General features: G+C 41.5%; 1 protein-coding gene across 1 annotated transcript in view; it reads right to left on the minus strand.

Moving 5' to 3' along the window:
• Positions 1–23,192, minus strand: part of LOC103202722 (protein argonaute-1) — a 34,896-nt gene that overhangs the window by 4,363 nt on the left and 7,341 nt on the right. The window contains exons 3-14 of the mRNA XM_007947650.2: positions 21,286–21,406; positions 20,631–20,812; positions 20,099–20,235; positions 19,745–19,879; positions 19,529–19,616; positions 18,731–18,878; positions 11,153–11,272; positions 10,688–10,810; positions 10,422–10,555; positions 6,532–6,716; positions 851–1,010; positions 559–649 (exon numbers count right to left, since the gene is read on the minus strand). Coding sequence (XP_007945841.1) covers positions 559–649; positions 851–1,010; positions 6,532–6,716; positions 10,422–10,555; positions 10,688–10,810; positions 11,153–11,272; positions 18,731–18,878; positions 19,529–19,616; positions 19,745–19,879; positions 20,099–20,235; positions 20,631–20,812; positions 21,286–21,406 — 1,624 coding nt within the window. The remainder of the gene's footprint in view (positions 1–558; positions 650–850; positions 1,011–6,531; positions 6,717–10,421; positions 10,556–10,687; positions 10,811–11,152; positions 11,273–18,730; positions 18,879–19,528; positions 19,617–19,744; positions 19,880–20,098; positions 20,236–20,630; positions 20,813–21,285; positions 21,407–23,192) is intronic.

Genomic DNA, 23,192 nt, shown 5'->3' on the forward strand with positions numbered 1-23,192 from the left:
TCAAACCCACCAGCCACTCCTTGGAAGGAAGGTTGGGCAATCTACTTCCATAGTGATACTGCCTCAGAAACCCAAGGAGGGGTCGCTATGAGTCAGATCTGACTCGAGGGCAGTGGGTTATTTTATTTTTTTTTTTTGACGGAACACAGAAGGAGAGATATCTACTAAAGGGATGGGGTGGGAGGCAGGGTGGAGGTAGAGGAGGAAGGTAGTCCCAGTTACTAAGTAACTTTCTTAAAAGGGATTTCTGTGAAGATATAAGGTCACCTCACTATATCTCAAAAGTAGGCATGGAGAGAGAGACTCAAACACAGAGCAAGAATGATGGAGACTGGGCCACATCTCTGGCCACAGCCTACACTCTCACTGCTATTCCCCCAAAAAAGAAAGCATACGATTAGTTTTGTAAAGATACCAAGTGTATAGGTAATGGAGATGATCAGCTGATAACTTACGAAGGGTAAAGAGTCAGAACTGAGGGAAGGAAATATTGTGTGGCCTTGGGGACTCAGAGCTAAGAGGAGAACCTTATGAGGTAAGTTGGAGAGTATCACTCACTGCTGTAATAGAAGGTTTTTTCCCATCCCCTGCAGGGGGATGTGTAACATCTGCTCCCAGGAATATCACTGGTTGCTGAAAGACGGCAGAACTGAGCAAAGGAGAAGAAAACAAATGGTGAGGAGCTAGGTCTTCTCTTCCTGGCGCCTTCCTCACACCCACTTTTGTCCTCTCCCCCTTGTCTCTGATTGTCTCTGCATGGCCAGGGTCCTATATCTTCATCAATACCCAGCATGGTACCAGTCCCCAGCATGTACCTTGACAAGAACAAGTGGGCAAAAGCGTTTCATACCGCTGGTGTGGGACTAGGATGTTGTTAATGCCACCAAGTTTGACATTGATCTTGAGGCAGAGGTTGGACAGGGTCTGAGGTGAGGTCTTAACCACATTCTTCACTTGCACACACTGTGTAGCCATTCCCAAGAGGGTATCTCCAACACGTTTCACCTCAGCTATGGGTAGAGAGAGACCTGATTAGTGCATTCAACAAACATTTACAAGGTACTTAGATGCCAGGCACATACACGGTGCCAAGAACACAATGGTGACCAGAAGCACACTGGGTTCCCTACTCTTATAGTGCTTATTCTCTAGTAACTAATATTAAAAATCATGAAAATAACTAGGATAGATACTATGAAAGCCTCATGGAGCTCTGAGAGCATATAATAAGGGGTAATAACCTCATCAGGAAAGGATTCTTAAGTAAATGAAACTTGAACTAAAATCTCATGGCAGCAAAGGACTTGAAGAGAGCATTCTAGGCAAAGGGAAGAGCATGCAAAAATGCACTCTGCTGGGAGACAGCAAGATATGTTTGAGAAACTGAAAGGCCAGAGTGGTTGAAAAGGACAGCAAGGGAACCATGATGTGAGAGAAAGAAAGTGATCATTAGACTTATCTGTGGAGATGAAGGTAGCTTAAGAATGCAGTCGTAGACAAGGAGAGAAGCAAACAGACTGAAGAGATTTTTAAGGGATTCAGTTATGGAATAGATATGCAAATAAGGGGAAAGAAGTTTTATCATTAACTTCTGAGTTTCTAGCTTTTGTCATAGCATAGATAATTCATAAATTCTTTCTGAGACATTTCAAATTTGGTCATCCCTCCATAGAGATACCACCTTGGAAACCCAAGGAGGGGTCACTGTGAGTCAGATTTGACTTGATGGCAGTGAGTCTGGTTTGATGTTTTTTTTTTTTTGGTCATCCCAGTTAGGATATAAACTAGGCAAATGGGTATAGTGATCAGAAGCTCAAAATAGTAGTTTGAATTGGAAATGTAAGTTTGTGAGCTTCAGGCAATCTTCAGATTATTAAAGAGTTCCATTCCTAAGTCTGTCTTAAGATGAATTTTTATGTAAGTTGAAATAAGTGCAGTTTGTATCTAATATCACTTAGTAAAATGTTTGTCTTACTAGAGAGTGTATCATGTACCTTTCTATGCATAAAAAGCATTAAAGAAACACTTCCAGAAACATCTTTAACGTAATATAGAAAAAAATATTTTGATTAAAAAAAGAAAACAAAACTCACTGCCATTGAGTTGGTCCCAACTCATAGCGACCTCTCCTTGGGTTTCTGAGGGGGTATCTCTATGGAAGTAGATTGCCCAGTCATTGAAAAATCGTGCCCATCTGTTATTATGAACCACTGTATGTACCTCAATTTTTTAATATAATAGGCTTTAGAGGGTTGGCTCATAACTACAGGCTATGCATAAGCTGGATGTTTGTAACCCAGGGACTGCCTGTATCAAGTACAGGTACTAATTGAAGGCATGGTTTAGAAGAGATCACCAAATAGAGAACAGAGAGAAAGGGAAAGAGGGCTTAGATTGGAATCTTGAGGAAATCTTAATATCTGCAGTGCAGGAAGAAGATAAGTCTACATTAGGAGAAAAATCCAAAGAGTTTGGAGGAAGACCTTGACTATTGATCATGACCACCAAGCAACAAGAGAGTTTCAAGAAAGAGCAAGTGGTCAACGAAGTCATATGCTGCTAAGAGGTCAGATAAAATGAGAACAGAAATGTTTTGAGGTTTTAGGGATACAGAGGTAAAACCTGTCTGGGTGATGTCAGATATCAAGGAGGAGATGTAGGATCAATGAGAGATTTGGTATGTCTTCAATGCAATGGAAGTGAGCATGTTTGAAAGCTAAAGAGACTGTTTCCACTTCCAAGAGGCATGGAATAATTAGTGGCAAACTAATGCTCCTAAAGAAAAATTCAGAAAAGCCAGGAAAAATACAGAAATCATCTTTTTGATGGCAGCCGGGAGTTGTTGAGACAAGACCTGGAGGGTTCTGCTAAAACTCCAGAGGAAAAGAATCTCGCCAATATGAGCTATCTTCTACAACTGTTTTTAAAACCTTGGGTACATTTGCTGGCTCTAGGAGTGGGCAAGGGGCTGAGATTCCCAGCTTTGTACCAACAGAGGGCCACAGCTAGAGGTCAAAGAAACCAACAGAACTGTTGGCAGAGACAAGACTCTAGTTCTAAATGTAAACAAGCAAACAAACAAAAATTGAAAAGAAAACATCAAACAGTATATTGACCTTGGAACAGGCAACAATTTCTTAAACAGGATACAGACGGTATTAATTACAGAGGAAAAAAAATTGATATCTTGAACAATATTAAATTTTAAAAGTTCTGTTCAACAAAAGAGCATTAAGAAGGTAGGAAAGCGAATCACACAGCAAGGGGAATATGTACAGCACACACACTATTCAACAAAGGAATTCTAAAGAAAGCTATAAACATCATTCAGAAAAAGGCATATTACCACTAAACATTCACAATAGCTAAAGTAAAAAAGTTTGGTAAGGATGTGAAGCATCTGGAATTCTCATACATTGCTGGTACACTTAAATTCCACTCCTCCATAATACTCCCAGCTGATATGGGTACATATGTTCAAAGGACATGTACAAGAATGTTCACTGAAGTATAACTTACAATAGTCAAAAATCAGAAACAACCCAAGTATACCCATTAACAGTAGAATGTACACATAAATGGTGGTACATGCATACAACAGAAAATCATACATTAGTAAGAAAGAGCAAATTACAAACACGGGTGAATCTCACAAACATAATGTTGAGTGGGAAAAAAAAAACAGAAAAAAGTATAAAAAGCTTACATTAAATAAAAGGCCTACAGTATCAATTTAGTTGAGAGGAAGCAGTTAAATACACTATAGACAGGATGACATATGACAACAGATTGGAATTGTGCAACTGTGACACTACCTTTGATATTCTAGGGATACCCACAAAGCCCAGTGGCCCTTCCTTTCTACATCACAGAAAGAATTCTACTCCCTAAACCTCCCAACAGGAAGATAAAAGGGTTTTTTAGAAGAACTGACCTCTCCTCTTATCTGCTAGCTTAATTCCTAGACAGATGGCCCCACTGTCCAGGTTGTATACTCAAGGAATGGCATGTAAGTTGAAGAGACCCAAGGTCCTAATCAAGGTATGAGGCTGAAGAGAAGGGTAACATCAAACCCAGGGTAAGGAAACTTCTCTAAGTACCGCCTTCTCCAAGCATGCTATACTATAATCCCAAAGCAAGCCAAACCATTGGATTCTCCCTTTAATGCAGAGTACGAGAAACATGGATAATTATTCAAAGTAGTTCTCCTAATAATCTTCCTTACGTTCCACTCAAGGCCACTGATTTAGAGCCTGAGAGAGGCATGGCTTACAGATCACCCAATCTTCCTCTATAAATAATTACTGAGTATCATATTAGTGGAAAGCTCTACCTGACATGCATATATGAAGAAGAAAGGTTTCAGAGCAGAATTAGATTCACTGCATCCTCAAATAATATCAAGCAAGGCAATAATTAATCACAGGACTGATCACTAGAGGATTCCAGAAAGAAGAAAATTCTCCCTTCAGGTGGGTTGAACAGAGCTTTCAAAGAATAAGTAGCAATTAACCTAGGTCATGAAGGATGGAGAGAAAGTTGGGCTTAAGAAGAAGGGCACTAATATATTCCAGGCAAAGGCAAATGATGTGTGTGAAACCAGACTGAAAAGCACAGACAAGAATTCAGCATTTAGAGCATCTATTATGTGCCAGGCACTATGGTAGAGGCTGCTTTTATATAATTAATAAGGCTCTAAGAGATTAGTTAACTCGCCTAAAGTCTGGCATAGCCAGGATTGAAATTCAGTTCTGGCTAATTCTAGAGCCAGTGTTATTTCCACTGTATTGTGGCTTATGGCTAGTCGAAAAGAATGGTGCAAGACAAAGCTTTTTGAAAATGTAAACTAAGATCAAGGCACTGGAAGCCTTTTATTAATAGTGAACAGGAATTAATGAAGATTTTTTTGGTAATATGATCACAAAAGGACTCATCTTACCTATTCAAGAAAAATTTAAGAAAGGTCAGAAGTAAGTTGGGATAGTGTGGGTGAAGAGCAGGGGATCTATCATGTGAAAGATTATAAAAAAGATCATGGGAGGTGAAGCCAAGAGAAGACAGACTGACTCCAAAGTTTAGAGGAAGGTACCCAATAGCAAAAGTGATGCCAAAAACAGGAGAAATAAAGAGAAAGGTTTACTAGTAGACAGAGAAGATGACAGGCTATTGAAGAGATGGTCTGCTAAAGAACTTTATAAGGGAAGAGGCTACATGTTTAATTCATTAATGTATCCCAGGATCTAACATAGTGTCTAACACATAATAGGTGATCTATAAATTCTTATAGAAATAAGGGAGAGAGGGCAAAATGGACAGACAGGAGCTGCAGCAAGTTCAAGGATTAAATCAAGATTTTAATAACATATGTAAGATGACAACTGAAGCAACTGAAATGGATGAGAATTTCAATAGAATATTAAAACAGAAAGAGAGGGCAGAAGACAGAAACCTGGGGAATACTAGGTATTGGGAAGAGGTAGATGAAATGAAAGGAGCCCTGGTGGTACAATGGTTAAATGCTCAGCTGATAACCAAAAGGTCAACAGTTCGAACTTACCGGTGGCTGAAAGGGGAAAAAAAGACTTGGCTATCTGCTTCCATAAAAATTACATCCTAGGAAACTCTGGAGCAGTTCTACTCTGTTCTTCTGGGTCACTATCAATTAGAATTAACTCGGCAGCAAACAACGAGATGAAATGACAAAAATAAGTAAGTAGAGACAGGAGAAAATATCAAGTTATCAAGGGAAGAGGAGAACTGAAAAAGGCACTAGTGAGGACTGTGCAGAGGAGGTTCGACAGAGAGGTAGAGACAGGGGAGATGAAAGAGGGTGAGTGAGGGGCTGGTGAGGGATTGGGAGTAGAGACTGTAGAGAACTCATTCCAAGTCCAATGAAGAAAAAGAAAAAAAAAAAAAAGCTAAAGGACTGGTGACATTATGGTAATGTGCTCTAGGGTGGGGAATCTGAAATGTTCTTTTTGAGGGTTGAACAGTATGAAGTCCCCACAGGAAGCAGGTTGAGATAGGCATAAGAACACAGGGATTCACCAAAGTAAGAGGAAGATCTCTTCCTTTGAGGCAGGAGAAATGGAGAGAATGGGGTATGGAAAGGGTTAAAGTCATCCCCACTCTAAAAAAAAAAAAAAAAAGAGGGAGAGAGAACCTGTCAAAAAACCCAGGCAAGGAAACATGAGCAGAACCACCACAATGTCCTGACAGACACTGTACTCCTAAGGGCAGGAATCTGATCTAACTCATTTCTATATGTGGCCCACCTTAGCCTGGCATAGAGATCAACACATGGAGGACCCTGGACAATGTTACTTAAGCGGGGATATAAACAAGTAAGCACACTCAGGGATGATACAATGGCTCATACAGACTGGTATTTCTCCAATAAGAGGAGCACTACCATTAAGGAACAGTTGTGGTCAGACCCATGAACACATATAGGGTCCTCCCCAGGAGCTTCCAGGAAGCTACCCTGAGAAGAATCTCACCAACATTATTACTGTCCCAAAAGAACTGTACCATACACTGGTGTCTTCCCTGGCAGGATGACGATAATGAGCTGCAGCCCTGAGTAGGTGTTCTTGAGATGCCGGAACATGGGCTCCACACTGTCTGCCCCCTGCGCATATTTGCAGAAGCAAGGCTGGCCCTGGATGGGCATCCCTGCATCCTTGGAAATCTTCCGCAGCTGGTCTGTGAAGTTCCTGCAGCACAAGTATGGTCATGACAAGAGGCAATTAGACCCACTTTAATACCTCTGACTGAACATCTCTATCTTAGATGCTCAGTACTAAGAGGGGCTGTGAGGGATTCTAAGATGAATGAGATACAAGCACAGCTAATGGGGGAAACAGACACACACAGTTGAATAGGACACGACAGAGCTTGCTAAGTGCTCAATGTTACTAACAGAGAGCAGCAGCCAGAGAAAGGACCTGTGGGCATTCTCATGGTTGCCACCTTGTCCCACCCAAGCAGCTGATTTCTGTGCTCTATTTTATGTTCTTAGCAACAGGCAGATGCCCAAGAGGTAGGCCTCTCTGCTCAAACTAAAATAAATGAAGTTCCTACAGTGATGAGAACACAGGAGATGTTAAAATAAGCTCCCTTCCTCTCCTGGTTCTTTGAAACTTGAGAGTCAATTGTTAAACAAGCTTTGTTCCTTTGGCTTTAGGGCTTTACCCTAGGAAAAGAAGAAAGATTTTGAAGACAGGGTGCATATGCAGTAGATTAAAAAAAAAAAAAAGCTACACAAATATACTGATAGGTAATACTAATAGGTGGAAATAAACGACAGGAAATCTAATTTGTGAAAATCCTGCATTTAGATTAGAAGTAATACTGTACAAATAGAGAATGGAAGCAATTATTCAGGGGATGAGGGCAACAGGTTTGGTTTATCATTTATAATATGTCTATAACAATATATAAATAAGATAGATGGTTGCAATAATAGGTGACAATGGCTACATCAGAAGGGAGAAAAAGGACTAGGATAGAGGATATAAAAAACTTCAAATTTATTTAAGACCAAAAGATCAATAGCTATTTTAAAGCACAGATGAGAAATGTGGGGGACAAGGTGATTAAGTAAGTAGAAGTGAAACAACTAGAACAGAAATAATAAGAATATTGATACAATGTGAACAATGTAACCAATGTCACTGATCATATGACCAGAAACTATGGAATGGGAGTGGATTTTGCTGTTTATTTTCACCAAAAATAAAAATAAATAAACCACACTCACTAGACCATAGTTGCTTCTTCACAAGGGCTTTTTCTGCACAATTGTGAAGATCTACATTTAAAAGTTTAGCAAATCAGCACAAAAATAGTTCCTTGACTCTAAGTGAGCCTATGAAAGTTCTGTTTTTGTTTTTCAGTTATAATATCAAAAGTATATTTTTTATAATCTTATTATTTCCTTACTTCACATTATCAAAAATGAGATACTTTTCCTTTAAAAAAAAATTTTTTTTCTTTTAAAAAAAAGTCCTCACGGTTTTATAGCATGTCTTTCGGAGAATCAGGGTTTGCAAAGTGAAAATGAAAAAATCAGGGTTTGAGATATGGAATGATGGGGGAATATTAAATTACATTGAAATGGATTTTAAAGGAAAAAAACTTCAAATTTATCTGTAATATTTTATTCACTTTTTTTTAAAAAGGATAAAATAAATATGAAAAAGCTCTGGATGGTGTATACATGGTGTTTATTGTATCATTCCCTACCTTTTTCATCTTTCAAAATAAATGTTGGAATAAAAAAGATACAGCCTAGCCATTGTTTAATGTAAATAAGAACTAGGGCTTTGCTAGACTACTAATAGTTTTTCTGTTTCTCTGCCTTGTATACAGCTGCAGTGTAGCTACTCAAAATGCCAATGTGTTGTCAGATCCCATTAATAGTGGGTCTCTACTATAAGGAAAGTAGTATTCCCAATCTTTCTCTACTGCCAGATCATACTTGTAACCAGTGCTGGGTGTCACAAAGTGTGCTGAGAGATGTCTAGGATGGAGAAGGTCTCAAAATTCTGTCCTAAAAGTGATATAGGTGAATTAATGGGGCCTCTTTAAAAGAAAAACTCTCAAGGTTGAACCTAGCACTCCCTCATCCATCCCCAGCTACCAATTTATCCAGTTCCACAGCCACCTTCCTCTCGTCCCTATCTGTCTCAGTGGAAAGATGTCCTTCCCCTGTGCTCTGGATCCCATGCCCTCCTGCACATTTAGGGACTTTGATCCATCTACTTTCTAGGTTTTCTGGGTTAAGTTATCACCCATCTGCTTATGATGTACTTTCACATCTACTCCCATGCCTGAGGATTCCTCAATCTTTTTCTTTGGCCTAGAACCAGACATCCAACCACACACTACCAGCCCAGTTGAACAAGCCACATTCTTCCTCCCTACATTTAGGGGTCACTGGGAAAAGTGGTGTCTGATGTACTAAACCCTTCAAACTATGAGAATCTAAGTTTATTAGTTCCTGTGCTCCAAAATGTCCAAAACAAGTAGATTGTGTCCCAAAAGAAATGGACAAGGAAAAGATATGGGAAGAAGAGAGAAGCATCCAGAAAATAAGACTACCTATGAGGTGACTAAGGCAAGGGGGAAAAGTGGAGCTCCAAGGAAGCCATTCTAATACTGCTAAGGGCCAGTCTTCCAAAGCCAGGCCTAGACCAGGAGCAGCCTGATTAAATGGGGCTAAAATTCCAAGAATCCAAGAAAAGAGATAAGAAGAACTCATTAAGAGAAATTACACTTGTGATGATAGTGGTTCTGTGTCTATGAGGGGCATAGAGAATAGGTGGGAGCATGGCAGCCAGAGCCCCCACATCCCTCAGGCGCTGCTAGAACTAACGCCTACAAAAATCCGACAGCCAGCTGCACCTACCAGGCACTTATCTTCACTGTTCTTGTCACTGCCCAAAGTGATCAGCTCCTTTGACTCTTACTCATCCTCACAATGCTCTGACTCCATTCCAGACCCAGATAATAAGAAGCCACTACTTCAAAAGACTGCAGGAAGCAGTGAACTGTACACTTTATAAGGTTATCTGTTGTGGCATTTGGAATTTATACTATTTAAGGAAAGAAAAAAAAGAAAGCTGCAGGGGAAGGGTCGGTGGCTGCTTCACTTTCTCAATCAAAACTGTTACCCACCCACCCTCAACCTCTGTTTCTTTAAGTCATTTGGATGTATCACCTTTCTCACTACTGTTACCTACACTCAGCCCCTCAGCTACAGGTGGCTCAGAAGCCCTTTTAACTAATGTTCACCAAATTCAGGTCACTTGGACCCAACTGAAATAATTCTACAGAAGCAGGAAAGGACAGCTCAGAGTACTAGCTATACAAGCTGTTTTTTTTTTTTGTTGTTGTTGTTGTTTGTTTGTTTGTTTCTAATTAGGAATATAAGCTTTGAAGGTTCAGATCTGTTTGATCCTAAATCTGATGCCTTCTTAATGTGCAAACATCAACAAGTTACTTAACCTCTTTGAACCATAGTCTCCTGAAAATGGAAGTATCCCTACCTACTCTCTGTGAAGATGAAATGAGAGAACATAAATTAGGTAATTAGTATAGTGTTGGTATAAATATTATAGTTATCACTACTACTATTTTACTAACACCAATGATAATTATTATAACAAAATGATTCAGGCCTCCCTTAGGAGATTCATGTCCTAAAAATCATCTCTGACACATATATGCTAGCTTAACAAGATCCTGACTACAGATGGACAGAAAGGACAGGAAGAAGTATGAGCCAAAAGATGCAAAGGAAACAGAAATTCAAGAGTCAATAAGAGCAGGTCACAGATCACACTTGGAGATAGGAGGAAGCAAGGCAGTTGTAGGGTCCTTCCCACCCTTCCACCCATACTCCCAACCCTCCTTACTTGAGCACCTCTTCTCGACACTGTTTTTGGGGTGCGAAGCAGGCGATGGCCCAGACTTTGATCTCAATCCCATTGTAGAACTGTTTTCCCCGCATGTCCCAGACACCCTGATTGGGTGTGGCAATGGCTCGATTCTGAGGATAGGCAGAGGGGGCGCCCAGGTGAGCTTCAGTAGAGCCAAGTGGGTAGGGGAGCAAAAGCCCCTGCTATACAACCCAACCTCCCCAAATGCCCCAGAGATGTTGTCTGGCCCTGACCCTGCTCACCCGGCCGCCGTACTGCAAGATAGGCGCCGGCAGCACTCGCCCTGTCACTTCCGTCATGTCATCCTTCACTTTGATCCCAAATTCCTGGATGTAAGGATCTAAATTGTAGCTAGCATTCTTCATCTGCAAAGCAAAAGAAGGGGATCTCATAAGAGCAGCAATTTGGCAACACTGCTCATCCCTTGGGTCCCAAGAAGAGAGTCCTAAAAAGAGGCTGTGGGTGGCAAGGAAGAACCCTGGAAAAAGGAGAAAAAAGATGATCAGGGAAAGTGGGAGTGTAATACAGGAAGGAAAAAAGAAGGAGTAGCTACAGGGTCAAGAAACAAGAGCCGCCTACAGAGTCCCAGGCACCAAATAGAAACTTGTGTTTTCTTAAGGGTCCTGATGGGGCAGAAGAGCATCTACACTACCAGGGTCCCCAGTGACTGAACAACCGAGCATGCATTTCTTTGCTGCCTCACTGACCAAGCGGCTGATCTCCTCCTGTCTGTCTGGTGCAGACCTGGCTGTAGCTTTTATCATAGTCGAAGTCTGGTTATCAGTAAGCTTCTTGATGCATCGCTGCCCAGCCACGATGTTACAGACCTGAGGAAACAAGAAGGTCAGGCAGCTCTGGTGTGTGCAGTCCACCCTGTACCGAGAGTCCTGCAGAAAGAGAAGGGGCCTTGGCTGTCAGTCCTAAGGAAGGGGAATGAAAACTTCCTTGTGCATACACATATTCTCCTCTTGAATTTTACTTGATAGGTAAGTTAGAAAACATCCATGTGTAATACAAAAGGCAGTACAGTCACTTCATGATTAAGAGTCTAGGATCCAGAGTCAGATTAGGGCCAAAGACATTTAGGAGTTAGGCGACTTTGAGCAAGTTACTTAGTGTCTCTCAGCCTCAAGTCTCATAGGTTAAATGGGAAGAATAATAATAATCACATAGGGTTGTCTAGAGATTAAATAAAGCACTTAAAGGGCTGAATATGGTTCTGGGACACAGTAAACAATAAATCACACCACACATTATTATACTAATTCAATCTGTATGCTGAGCAAATAATCCGAGAAACCGCACTGTACAAAAAAGAATGTGACATCAGGATTGAAGGAAGACTACTCACTAACAACCTACAATATGCAGGCGACACAACCTTGCTTGCTGAAAGTGAACATGACTGAAAGCAGTTACAGATGAGGATTAAAGATTAAAGTCTGCAGTATGGATTACACTTCAACATAAAGAAATAAAAAAAAAAAAAAAAAATCCTCCAACTGGACCAAAAGCATTTATTGATGATAAATGAAGAAAAGATTGAAGTTGTCAGACATTTCATTTTAGCTGGATCCACAATCAACACCCATGGAAAGAGCAGTCAAGAATACAATACATCAAAACTTAAGGAAAGGTTTATCTATTGGAGGAAATTTTCTTTGTTGGTTACCAGGGGTGGGAGGGGAGGGGAGGGAACACTGTTAGATAGATAGTGATAAATATTGATTTGGGTGAAGAGAAGGGCAATGTACCAAATGGGAGTGACCAATATGGCACCACTGAGGATGAGAAAGACAGAGAAAGGTACATGGGAAGTACAGACAACAAATATGAACCCTTTTGCATATACAGTACTGAGTTGTCAGTGAAGGCAAACAGGGGTATATGGACGGATAGATAGGTGGACAGGCTAAACAATTAGGTATGTCTAAATGGGGAGTGTATCCAAGATCATATATAGGGTTGGCAGACAATGGTGCTATAAGTTTATGTGAGTGATCAGAATTCCCAGGTGTACAGTAGAGCTGACAAGGGGCAAGGTTATGGTCATTGCTTGGTCACAGCCAGCTACCCAGAGGGACCGAGTAGTTGATCCTGCGGGCTTGGGACCATAGTCACAGGGGACATCAAGCTCAATTGGCATAACATATTATACAAAACATTGTTCCACCTCCTACTTTGGCGAGTAGTGACTGGGATCTTAAAAGCTAGCAAGCTGCCATCTAGATGCAACAATGGGTGTCTCCTCGTCAAGAAGAAAGAAGAAAACCAAATGAATGGAAACAATCAGTCCTAGCGACTGGTACACCATCTGATCTGCAACCTATACAACTATGAGACCAGAAGAACTAGATGGTGCCCGGCTACCACTGTCATCCACTTGGAAGGGATGTACGAGATCCTGCATAGAGAGGGAGAACAATGTGGAACAAAACTCAAAATCATTTGGAGGCAAAAAAAAAAAGAAGGTGGGGACCAGGTTTGCTGGTCCAATAGAGCCTGGTGAAACCACTGAGACTATGGCCCCTAGCTGCCCTTCAGGTCTGGGATTGAACCCACACCTGTGGTTTCCAGCCAAACAAAGAACAGGCAAGTGAGTTAAACATTTACCTCAAGTAGACACACAACCTGGAGAGAACAATCATGGGAGAAGGAAGGGCTGCTTGTGCACAGGGAGACAGCTCAGGGCGCAGAAGAGTATGGAGGGATGGACACTGGGAAGAGGTAACTATGGGGAGGAAGTGGGAGGGGAGCTGTTGCATTGTAAATTTTGGTCAATGACATGAGACAAAGTGTGTGTGAACTGCTGTATGAAAAGTGAATTTACTCTGTAAATCTTCACCCAAATCAAAATAAAATTTAAAAAAAAAAAAAAAAAGAATACAATACATCATATTGTACTGGGCAAACATGCTACAAAAGATAAAGAGCCAAGATGCCACTTTGGAGACTACAGTGTGCCTGACTCAAGCCATGGTATTTTCAATAGCCCATGCACAAGAAAGCTGGACAATGAATAAGGAAGACTGAAGAATTAATTGATGCCTTTGAATTGTGGTGTTGGTGAAGAATATTAAAAATGTACACCCAGAATGCTTTTTAGAGGCAAGAATGGCCAAACTTTGTCTCACGTACTTTGGTCATATTGTCATAAGGGACTGGTCCAGAGAAGGATATCATGTTCAGTGAAGTAGGGAGTCAGCAAAAAACGGGAAGACCCTCAACTACATGGACTGACACAGTGGCTGCAACGATGGACTCAAGCGCAACAAAGATTGCAAAGATTGTGGTGTAGGACCAAGCAGTGTTTCGTTCTGCAGTACACAGGGTTGCTGTAAGTCAGAACCAACTTGACACCAAACAGCAAAAACATCACTATTTACCAAAGGACTCAGTATAGAGCTCTTCCAAATACTAAAATACCCAATATATGCAAACTGGACTCCTAAGGTAGTAGGCGGTTCTCCAATGGGGGCTACATCCTGCACCTCACCAGGAGGACTCAGGTTGGCTTTAAGCTCTTAAGCCTAGCCTATAGAAATCACTGCTTTGGGTGGACTGACATCTGTGTGAGGAACATTCTGCCACTCAGTTCCTTTCTTCCAGACCCAAAAGACCATCACAGAGGTCAGAAAAGGTTTTCTAGTAAAGCACAAGACTTCCATTCTCCAATATACTGTATTCACAATGTTGTGAACAAGAAAACTTGTGGCAGAGTAGAGAAAACCAATAGGTTTGGAAGACTTGTGTTTGAGGTCTAGCTTTGTCATTTCTAGGTGATGCTATCTTGGACAAGTCCCTTAACCACTCTGAGATTCTGCTTCTTTAATCTCTAACATGGGAAAAACACTAGCTATCTCATGAGGTTGCAGTGAGGATTTAGGCAAAATGAAATGTGTAACATGTCCCCACTCCATTATGTTCTGGTTTCCTTCCTAATTCCCAGAGTTCGTGCTGAAAAATGGGAGGGGAAACCAGGGCAAGGTCACTTGCCTTTAACTCTGTACTCCAAAGGAAATGCAAAATAGTCAATTTACTTAATGAAAATCTAGACTTGTTGAAATTTGTGAGGCTGTGTTATTAGAGATACCTTAAAGCTATAGCCCTCTCTATAGATGATTTCAGCCATATACTAGCTGAAGACTAAAGTAGGGAAGAACCATCAGGAAATGAATAAATGACTTTGCTGACATTCTCACTGGTCTAGATGACTATTTAAGGATGACATAAAACCTGGGTTGCAGGCACTGGCTAGTCCTGGTTTCTAGCTGTAGGGACTCAAATAATCCATATTGCTTTTCTGCTTAAAATTCTTTCATGGGCTCCTATTATAATCAGAACAAAATCCCAACTGCCTGCCGCTGGGCAGACTCAAACTCCTAACTTTTCAGTTAGCAACCTGGGGACTCTGTACCGCAAAACATACTCTGGCATGAATGAGCCTTAAAAACATACTATGAAACAAGTCAGTCACAAAGGACCACGTACTACATGATCCCATTTATATGAAATGTCCAGAACAGACAAATTAATAGAGACAGAAAGTAGATTCCTGATTTCCAAGGGCTGGAAGGGGACAGGGCAACAGGAGAGGAATGGGAAATGATGGCTAATGAAATGGGTTTATTTCAGGGGAGATAAAAATGTTCTAAAATTCGACTGTGATGATGGCTGACAAAACTCTGTGAATGAATATACTGAAAATATTTTACTATACACCTTAAGTAGGTAAATTTTATGGGTTATAAACGGTATTTAATAAAGTTGTTTAAAAAATACTCTTGGAAATCACTGTTTCTAAAAAAAATAAAATAAAATATTTGCTAACTCGAGAAAAAACACCTCACCAGAAACTGAAACTTTTACTTATTGCTGGTAATGGTAAATTGGTACAGGCACTTTAGAAAACAGTCTGGCAGTTCCTTAAAATGTTAAACATAGAATTACTATATGATTCCACTCTTACATACATATCCAAGAGAAATGAAAACATATTTCCACACAAAAACTTATCTACGAATGTTTATATCAGTATTATTTATAATAGTCAAAAAGCGAAAACAACTAAAACACCCACCAATTGATGGATGAATAAATAAAATGCAGTATATCTATTTAATGGAATATTACCGGGCAATAAAAAGGAATGAAGGAGTGATACATGCTACAATAGGGATGGACGAACTCTGGAAATACTAAGTGAAGTGAAAGAAGTCAGTTACAAAAGGTTACATACTCTATGATTCCATTTATATAAAATGTCCTTCATAGGTAAATCCACAGAGATAGAATATAAATTAGTTACTAGAGGCTGAGAGAAAGGAGGAATGGGGAGTGACTGCTAATAGACACAAGATTTCTTTTGGGGGTGAGCAAAATATTCTGGAATTAGACGGTAGTGATGATTGCACAACTCTGTTACTGTACTAATAATCAGTACATTGTATACTTTAAAAGGGGTGAATTTTAGATCCTGGATAGAATGGGAGGACAATGTGGAACAAAAGTCAAAATCAAAAAAATACCATGCTTACTGGTCAGATAGAGCCTGGTGAAACCCCCACGACTATGGCTCCTAGTTACCCTTCATGTCTGGAATTGAACTCACTCCTGTGGCTTCCAGCCAAATAATGGACAAGCATATAGGGTGAACATTTATATCAGATAGATACACTCCTTACAACGATCAATCATGGGAGATCAGAAGTGTAGTATTTGCACAGGGAAACAGCTTGGGGACAGGAATGCATAGGAAAGGGGGACAAAAAAAGGGGTGAATTTTATGGTATGTGAATTATATTTTACAAAAGTTGTTCTTAAAAAAATAAATAAATAAAATAATCCCACCTGGTCATAATATCCTACATGATCCTGCACCTCTCCCCAACATTGTTTTCTAGTACTTTTCCCCTTACATACTACATGCCAGCACAAGATGACCTTCAGTCAATCCCACAAAAAGCTCCAAGCTCACTGCTGTTTCAGGGCTCTATGCCCTCTCCTGGGAGCTCTGGTAGCATAGTGAGTGCCTAAGGCATTTGACTACCAACCTGAAGCCTGGTGGTTCAAACACTAGCCACTCCGCAGAAGGAAGACTGGGCAATCTACTTCTGTGGTGATACTGCCTCGGAAACCCAAGAAGGGGTTGCTATGATTTAGATCCGACTCAATGGCAGTGAGTTTGGTTTTTGGTTTTTCACGCCCTCTCCTGGAAGGCTTCTCCCTCAATGATTATAAACTGGTTCTATCATAATTTAGGACTCAGCTTAAATGTCTTCTAAAACAAGGCTTCTCTGACCACAATAATTAAAGTAGCTCTCCACCCCTCATCATTCTTACTTCTATTCCCTTAACCTGTTTATTGTTGCTATTGTTATAGACTTCATTATTGTTATGAATTGAACTTTATCTCCTAAAAAGTATATTAAAGTCCTAACTCCCAGTAGGTGAAGGTGGCCTTATTTGGAAACGGTATTTGAAGAGATTATCAGTTAACATGAGGTCCTTCTGGAGTAGGGTGGGTCTGAATGGTATCTTAGTAAAAGAAAAAAGACACAGAGGGACACACAGCAAAGAACACCATGTGAGGCTGAGGCAGAGATCGCTGCAGCTGCAAGCCAAAGGAATAGCTGGGAGAGGTAAGACAGGATCCTCTCCTAGAGCCTTCAGAGGTTGGCCCTGCCAACAACTTGAATTTGCTCTGCTAGCCCCCAGAACTGCGTGACAATAAGTTTCTGCTCTTGTATACCACCCACTTTGTGATACTTTGTTGTGGTAGCCCTAGAAAATGAATATAATTATCCTCACTGCACTATCTTATTTGTCTATCAATTTATTGTCTGTCCACCTCCTTTAGAATGTAAGCTCTATGACAGTAGTGACCTAGTCTATCTTGTAGCCTCTGTATCCTTGGCACCTAGAAGGTATAGGATAGCCACATAGTAGGAGTTCAATAAATAATTGTTAAATAAACAACAGTAAAATTCAAGACAGAAGTCATTACATAAATTACTCATGCTGGGAACTATTGTTTAAACAGATTTGCTAACAAATCTCAGCTTGCAGTAGATACTACCTAAAGCCTATCTACTTAGCTGGGATTGTCCCTACAGGGCTCGGTTTATACCTCGGAGAACATACTGCTTTCATCTCACTTTCTGCACATCAGCAGCTATTCAACAAAATTCAATTTTTGGATTTGGGGATCTCTTTTCCCTTTGACCTAACTCCCTCTGCTTAGTACTGAAATTCCAAAAACACAGTTTGTGCTTTGGTCCCAGCTATCACAGTCCTGTTGTTGTTGTTGTTGTTATGTGCTGTCGAGTCGGACCCGACTCATAGCGACCCCTCCTTGGGTTGCGGACACAGTATCACTACAGAAGCAGATTGTCCAACCTTCCTTCTGAGGAGTGGTTGGTGGGTTTGAATGGCCAGCCTTCTGGTTAGCAGTCAAGTGCCTTAGGCACTATGCTACCAGAGCTCCCTAGTCCTACTGCCTCCCAAACTTTAATATGCATATGAACCCCCTTTTGGGTCCTGTTAAAATATGGATTGACACTCAGCAGGTCTGGGTACAGCCTGAAATATACTGTATTTGTAATAACCTCCCAGAGGAAGCTAATGCTAGTTGTCCACTGGCCACACTTCGAGTAGCACTAGACAATGAGGCAGCATTCAGTAGTAGTTTCTTATTAAACATTTGGTTAGTGCATACCAAACCAAATACAGCTCAATGATTCTGCATTTGCATCCTATGACTTAAATAGCATGATTATTCTTCCTTTATTGCAACATTTTAAAGATCTGCTGAAGTCTAAAAGGATACCAATCTTAGGGCTAAAATTTTTGTAAAAAGAACAGATTGAACATTGGAGAAACAGGCTTTACAATATAGGTAACATTGCATTTTCTGTAGAATATGGTACACCTGTATGTCCAATTCATTTGAGATCCCCAGCTCCAGAGAGCAGAGAAAGAGGAATTAAGAGAAGAACATGAGTGTGGGAATCTGAAATCTCTGACCTGGGTGAACCAATTATTTATTGAACAGTAAAATACAGTTTGCACCTCTGTCTTGCAGCCCAAAAGGAGAACACATGAGACCAGGATGGGGTCTAAGAAGAGAACATTTCATAGGAGAACTAATTCATATCACTCAGAATGCCAGTCTTCCAAACTTCAAAATGAGGATAAGACTACAAATAGAAGAATAAACTTCTGATGATCACTGTGTGCAGGTACAATGCCTGTTCCCCAGCCCAGCCATTACTTGGCAGCCTCACCTCTAGGGGCAGGTAGGTATGCTTTTGTTCCTGGCCAACTTGCAGGCAGGGCAGATGGGGATACTTGAGCTGAAGGTTATATTTCTGCTTGAAATACTGTGCCACTGTGCACTCCACAGTCTGTCCACTCTCCAACTGCAAAGGAAACCTGTTTGGGGGAAGGGAAGGAGGTATCACAGGCCAGCATTCAATCCCACCTTTCCAGACCAACAGCCATGGGAAGCCCCAGACTTTGTCTCATCCCTACCCAGCCTCTTCTCTAAGCACAGCAGCAATAAGGAAGTCCCAGGGAGAAGCCAAAGATTTGAGAGGCAAGTTCCACAAAGTCAGGACCATGCCTAACATCTATATTTCTAGGGGTCAAGTATAAAGCCTGACATAGTCCAGTATAGTCTGAGGTCAAGCAGAGGAATGGAATCATTGAAGTTTGGAAGTGACAGCTTCCCTAAGGTCAAGCCCAGGACCCAGATTTCTTTTTTAGGGGGAAGAATAAATTGAGAGATTCTACAAACACTGAAGTGGACGAGGAATAGCAGTAACATGTTTATTCTACAGTAAAGCACCAGAAGGAAAGGTGGAGACCAAGAAGGTAAAAAAGCTAGGGAGAGTATCAATGGATCTAGGAAGGTTGGGGGAGGGAGGGATGCCAAATTACCACAGCTTATCTTCAAAGACAGAGCCAGTCCAGTCCAAGGCTCATTCTCAGGGCCAGTGGGGGAGGGAGTGAGGAAGAAGGGAGTGTTTTTGAAATCTCAGCCCTCTTTTCCAGAGTATGGTTTAGCAGCCTTGCCAACTTACGTTTGATGGCTAGCAGGGCGGCGGGTAACATTACACACACGGTATTTCCTCTTCATCTGTCCACAATGGGTCACTTCCACCTTTAGGCCTGGGATACACATACTTTGTGTCAGGGTTGGAATAGGTTGTTCATGGGCCCAAGCTTGGCCTCTCCCCTGAACATATCCCAGGGGGACGTCTTCTTAGGGTTGCTTCTCTTCCCCGTCTGATTCTCACCCTTGATCTCCTTGGTGAAGCGAACACGCTGAGAGTCTGTGAGGGGCTTGGGCTGCTCATCTATGTTCCTGATGTCCAACACCTCACACATGAACTCAATTACTGGCTGTGCCTTGTAGAAGGCAGTGGCTGAGACTGTGGGGACAAGGCAGAAAGAGTTCAGCTCAGGTTCTATTTTCCAGGATAAATGGAGGCACTGCTCTTTATACCCTTTTCCTTATAGGGTAGTGGGATAGGGGAGGCCCAGGGCTGTAGGGGTTAGACTAGGAGTGTGGTTGCAGAAGTGGGAGGGACAGGCTGGGATGTGGTTACTGGGCTTGGGGTGCCTTTGACTTTATTGCTCTCCCAACTCACCATCAATGTTGAGCATCATCTTCCACATGGCAGGGCGCACAGACTGGTGAAAGCCGAACCAGACCTCGCGCCCACCCCCCAGCGGGTGGTAGTAGCCCTCAGGCGGTGAGAAGAAGGAGCGGCCCACAGGGGTGTACCTGGCAGGGACAGGCAGAGAACTGGTCCCTCGGGCACAGGCCCCCACCCTGTGAGGCATCCTGGGCACGGAGGAGCCCTGGCCTGGAAGGCAGGACATCAGGGCTTTAATTCCAGCTCTGATTTTTTTACTAGTTGTGTGACCTTGTATAAGTCTCTACCCTTTATCTGCCCTGCAAAGACAGATGGGATAAAGCCCAAAGAGATCTAAAAGGGCCAGAACCAGGGCTTTTAAACCATCTAAACATCTATGTACACTTGGCCTGGGACATGGTAGGGCTTTAAAACATTTTTTCTGAAAGGCACACAGTGAGACCTTACTATGTCTTCATCCCCCTCCTCCCCCAATAGCAGTGCTGCCACCACTTATAACCCGAATACTAATTACGCCCAGTACCTCATGGATGCCAGGTGCCTCATAGCCACATCCAGTGCTTGCACAGACTCCAGAGGAACAGGGATCTGACCGCTGACCAGGGCCTCATGCAGCATGCGCCAGCTCACAATGGCTAGCCACTTGATGGAGACCTTAAAGATTCGATCTTTCCCTTCCCCAGGGATTGTCACCTCAAAATCCACCTTTAGAAAGGTGAGAGAAAGGGGTGAAGGACTGTCATTTCTTTCCCACAATCCGACATTCCCAAACCTAACCAAATGCCTCCCATCTTATGGATTCACCAAGAATCTTCTTGAACCAACAGGGGTCACAATGAGGACACCAGAGTAAATCCAACCCCTTAGTCTCCAGCTACCATCACATGGCAGGTGCTCTTGAAAGAAGGCTCTGTCCTTAGTCTCCTTGGCTCACTGCTTTTGTCCCTTTCAACCACACTTAGCAGGAAATCCTTTAGGTCTATTTTAAATCTAGTCTCAGTCGGCCTGGGACAGGGCTAGGCACACAGTAGGATTAATAAACATCAATGCCTACTCCCCATCACCATAAAACACACTTTCTTTGCACAAACAATGGACTGCCATGCTCCAAATAGGTTTACATGAGCTATGTCCCACCCCAGGTCCCTGACACAGCCCTAGCATGATTCTAACCTTACCCGTTCATTGCCAATGGGCAGTGCTGTAACAGTGTAAATGTTCTTCTTTCCATCATACACGGGCTTGCGATCACCAAAGATCTGAGGCTTGAAATGCTGGACCATGTATTCCACCACTTCCCTGTAGGGGATAGGAATGGCCTGTAGATGCTGAGAGACTATCACTTCAAGCTTTTGGAAGTCATTGTAAGTGCAGACAATGTCCCATCTACTACTCTTACTCCTAACAGCTACTCTCATCTACTCCAAGGAAGTGCTTCTCCAACTTCAACATTCATATGAATCACCTGGAGATTTTATTAAAATGCAGATTCTGATTCAGTAGGTCAAGAAGGAAGTCTGAAATTCTACATTTCTAATAGGCTCCCAGGTGATGCTACTGGTCCTCAGCTGACCAAAGTTCTAAAGGACCTGAAAGAGTAAGTATGAGTGCCTTCTGAGCAGAGAGGGAGGCTGAAGGGATAAAGGCTTAACCCCAGGGACAGAAAAGAATCAGGAAAAAGAATACAAGCTGCTCCCCTCTCCAATCCCCAAACTGATCAGCATGAATAGATGGGAGGGGGGTGAGATGAGAACTAGGGTAGCAATAAACTAAAAGAAGAACTTCATCTCTTCCATCTCTCTGAAGCCCTTAGTCCCATCACCCCTTTTTCTCTTCATTAACATCTCTGACCTCATTTCCTGTCCTTTCTGTCTAGACCCCAAAAATGTCCACCTATCCTTCAAAATCCAGCCCATCCAACCATTTGACCTCTCCACTTTTTAAACCAAAGGTCTTGAATACCACTGGATAAAAACATTCTAAATGTAGATTCGGAACAACTATAAAATATGGCTTCAAACTCAATTAGACTTCAGTAATGACCTACCAGCCACTCCTCAGAAGGAAGATGGGGCAATCTACTTCCACACTGGTACTGCCTCAGAAACCCAAGGAGGGGTCGCTATGAGTCAGGTCCGACTTGACGGCACATAACAACAACAACAAATGACTAGCAATCTTTTTCATGGCCTTCATACACTGTGTGGAATCTTTTCCCAGTGTCCATTCTTACCTCCTACTAGAAAGCAACTCTTATTATCTCTGAAACAGTAGAGGATAGAAACGCCACTCTCAAATTCCCAGATATACACACAAACATTTACTTATGCACACATCCATCTTTTCCTTCTTCTTTCCTGTCACCACCGAAGTGTCCCTTCCATATATAATATTTGAAGATATGTTAAATTTTACTTATTAGAAACACAATCTAAAATTAGACCAAAATATTTTTCCATCTCTCAGAATGTCAAAACCTGATATATTGGATAGGTACAGGCATGGGGAACAGAACCTCTAATACCTTGCTGATCGAAGTACTGATTGGTAAAACTGACTTTAAAAAAAAAAAAAAAAAAGGCAATAATTAAAAATTTAAAAATGTATTGTGCCAGCAGCAATTCCAGGCCTAAGAATTTATCTTACAAATACACTTATAAGTGCAAAAATGTATCTATATATAATAATATTCAACACAATTTCATTTCTGTAGCAAGTTTAGATACAACCTAAATATAGCTCAATCCATTCATTAAGTTAGAATACATCCATTCAATGGAATACCTATGGAGCTATATAAAAGATTAAGGCAGATCTGTATGTACTGATTTATATTATACCCCAAAACATATTTTTCTCAATGGAAAAAAAACAAGTTACAGAATAAGATATGGGAGCTCTGGTGGCATGGTGCCTAAGGCACTTGACTGCTAACCAGAAAGCTGGCAGTTCAAACCCACCAGCCACTCCTCAGATGGAAGACTGGGCAATCTACTTCCAGAGAGACACCACCTCAGAAAGCCAAGGAGGGGTCACTATGAGTCAGGACTGACTCCACGGCAGTGAGTTTAATTTTTTTGTTTTA

This window comes from Orycteropus afer, unplaced genomic scaffold, assembly GCF_000298275.1.
Source record: "Orycteropus afer afer isolate SDZICR_OR568_19922 unplaced genomic scaffold, OryAfe1.0 scaffold00192, whole genome shotgun sequence".
Taxonomy (NCBI): domain Eukaryota; kingdom Metazoa; phylum Chordata; class Mammalia; order Tubulidentata; family Orycteropodidae; genus Orycteropus; species Orycteropus afer.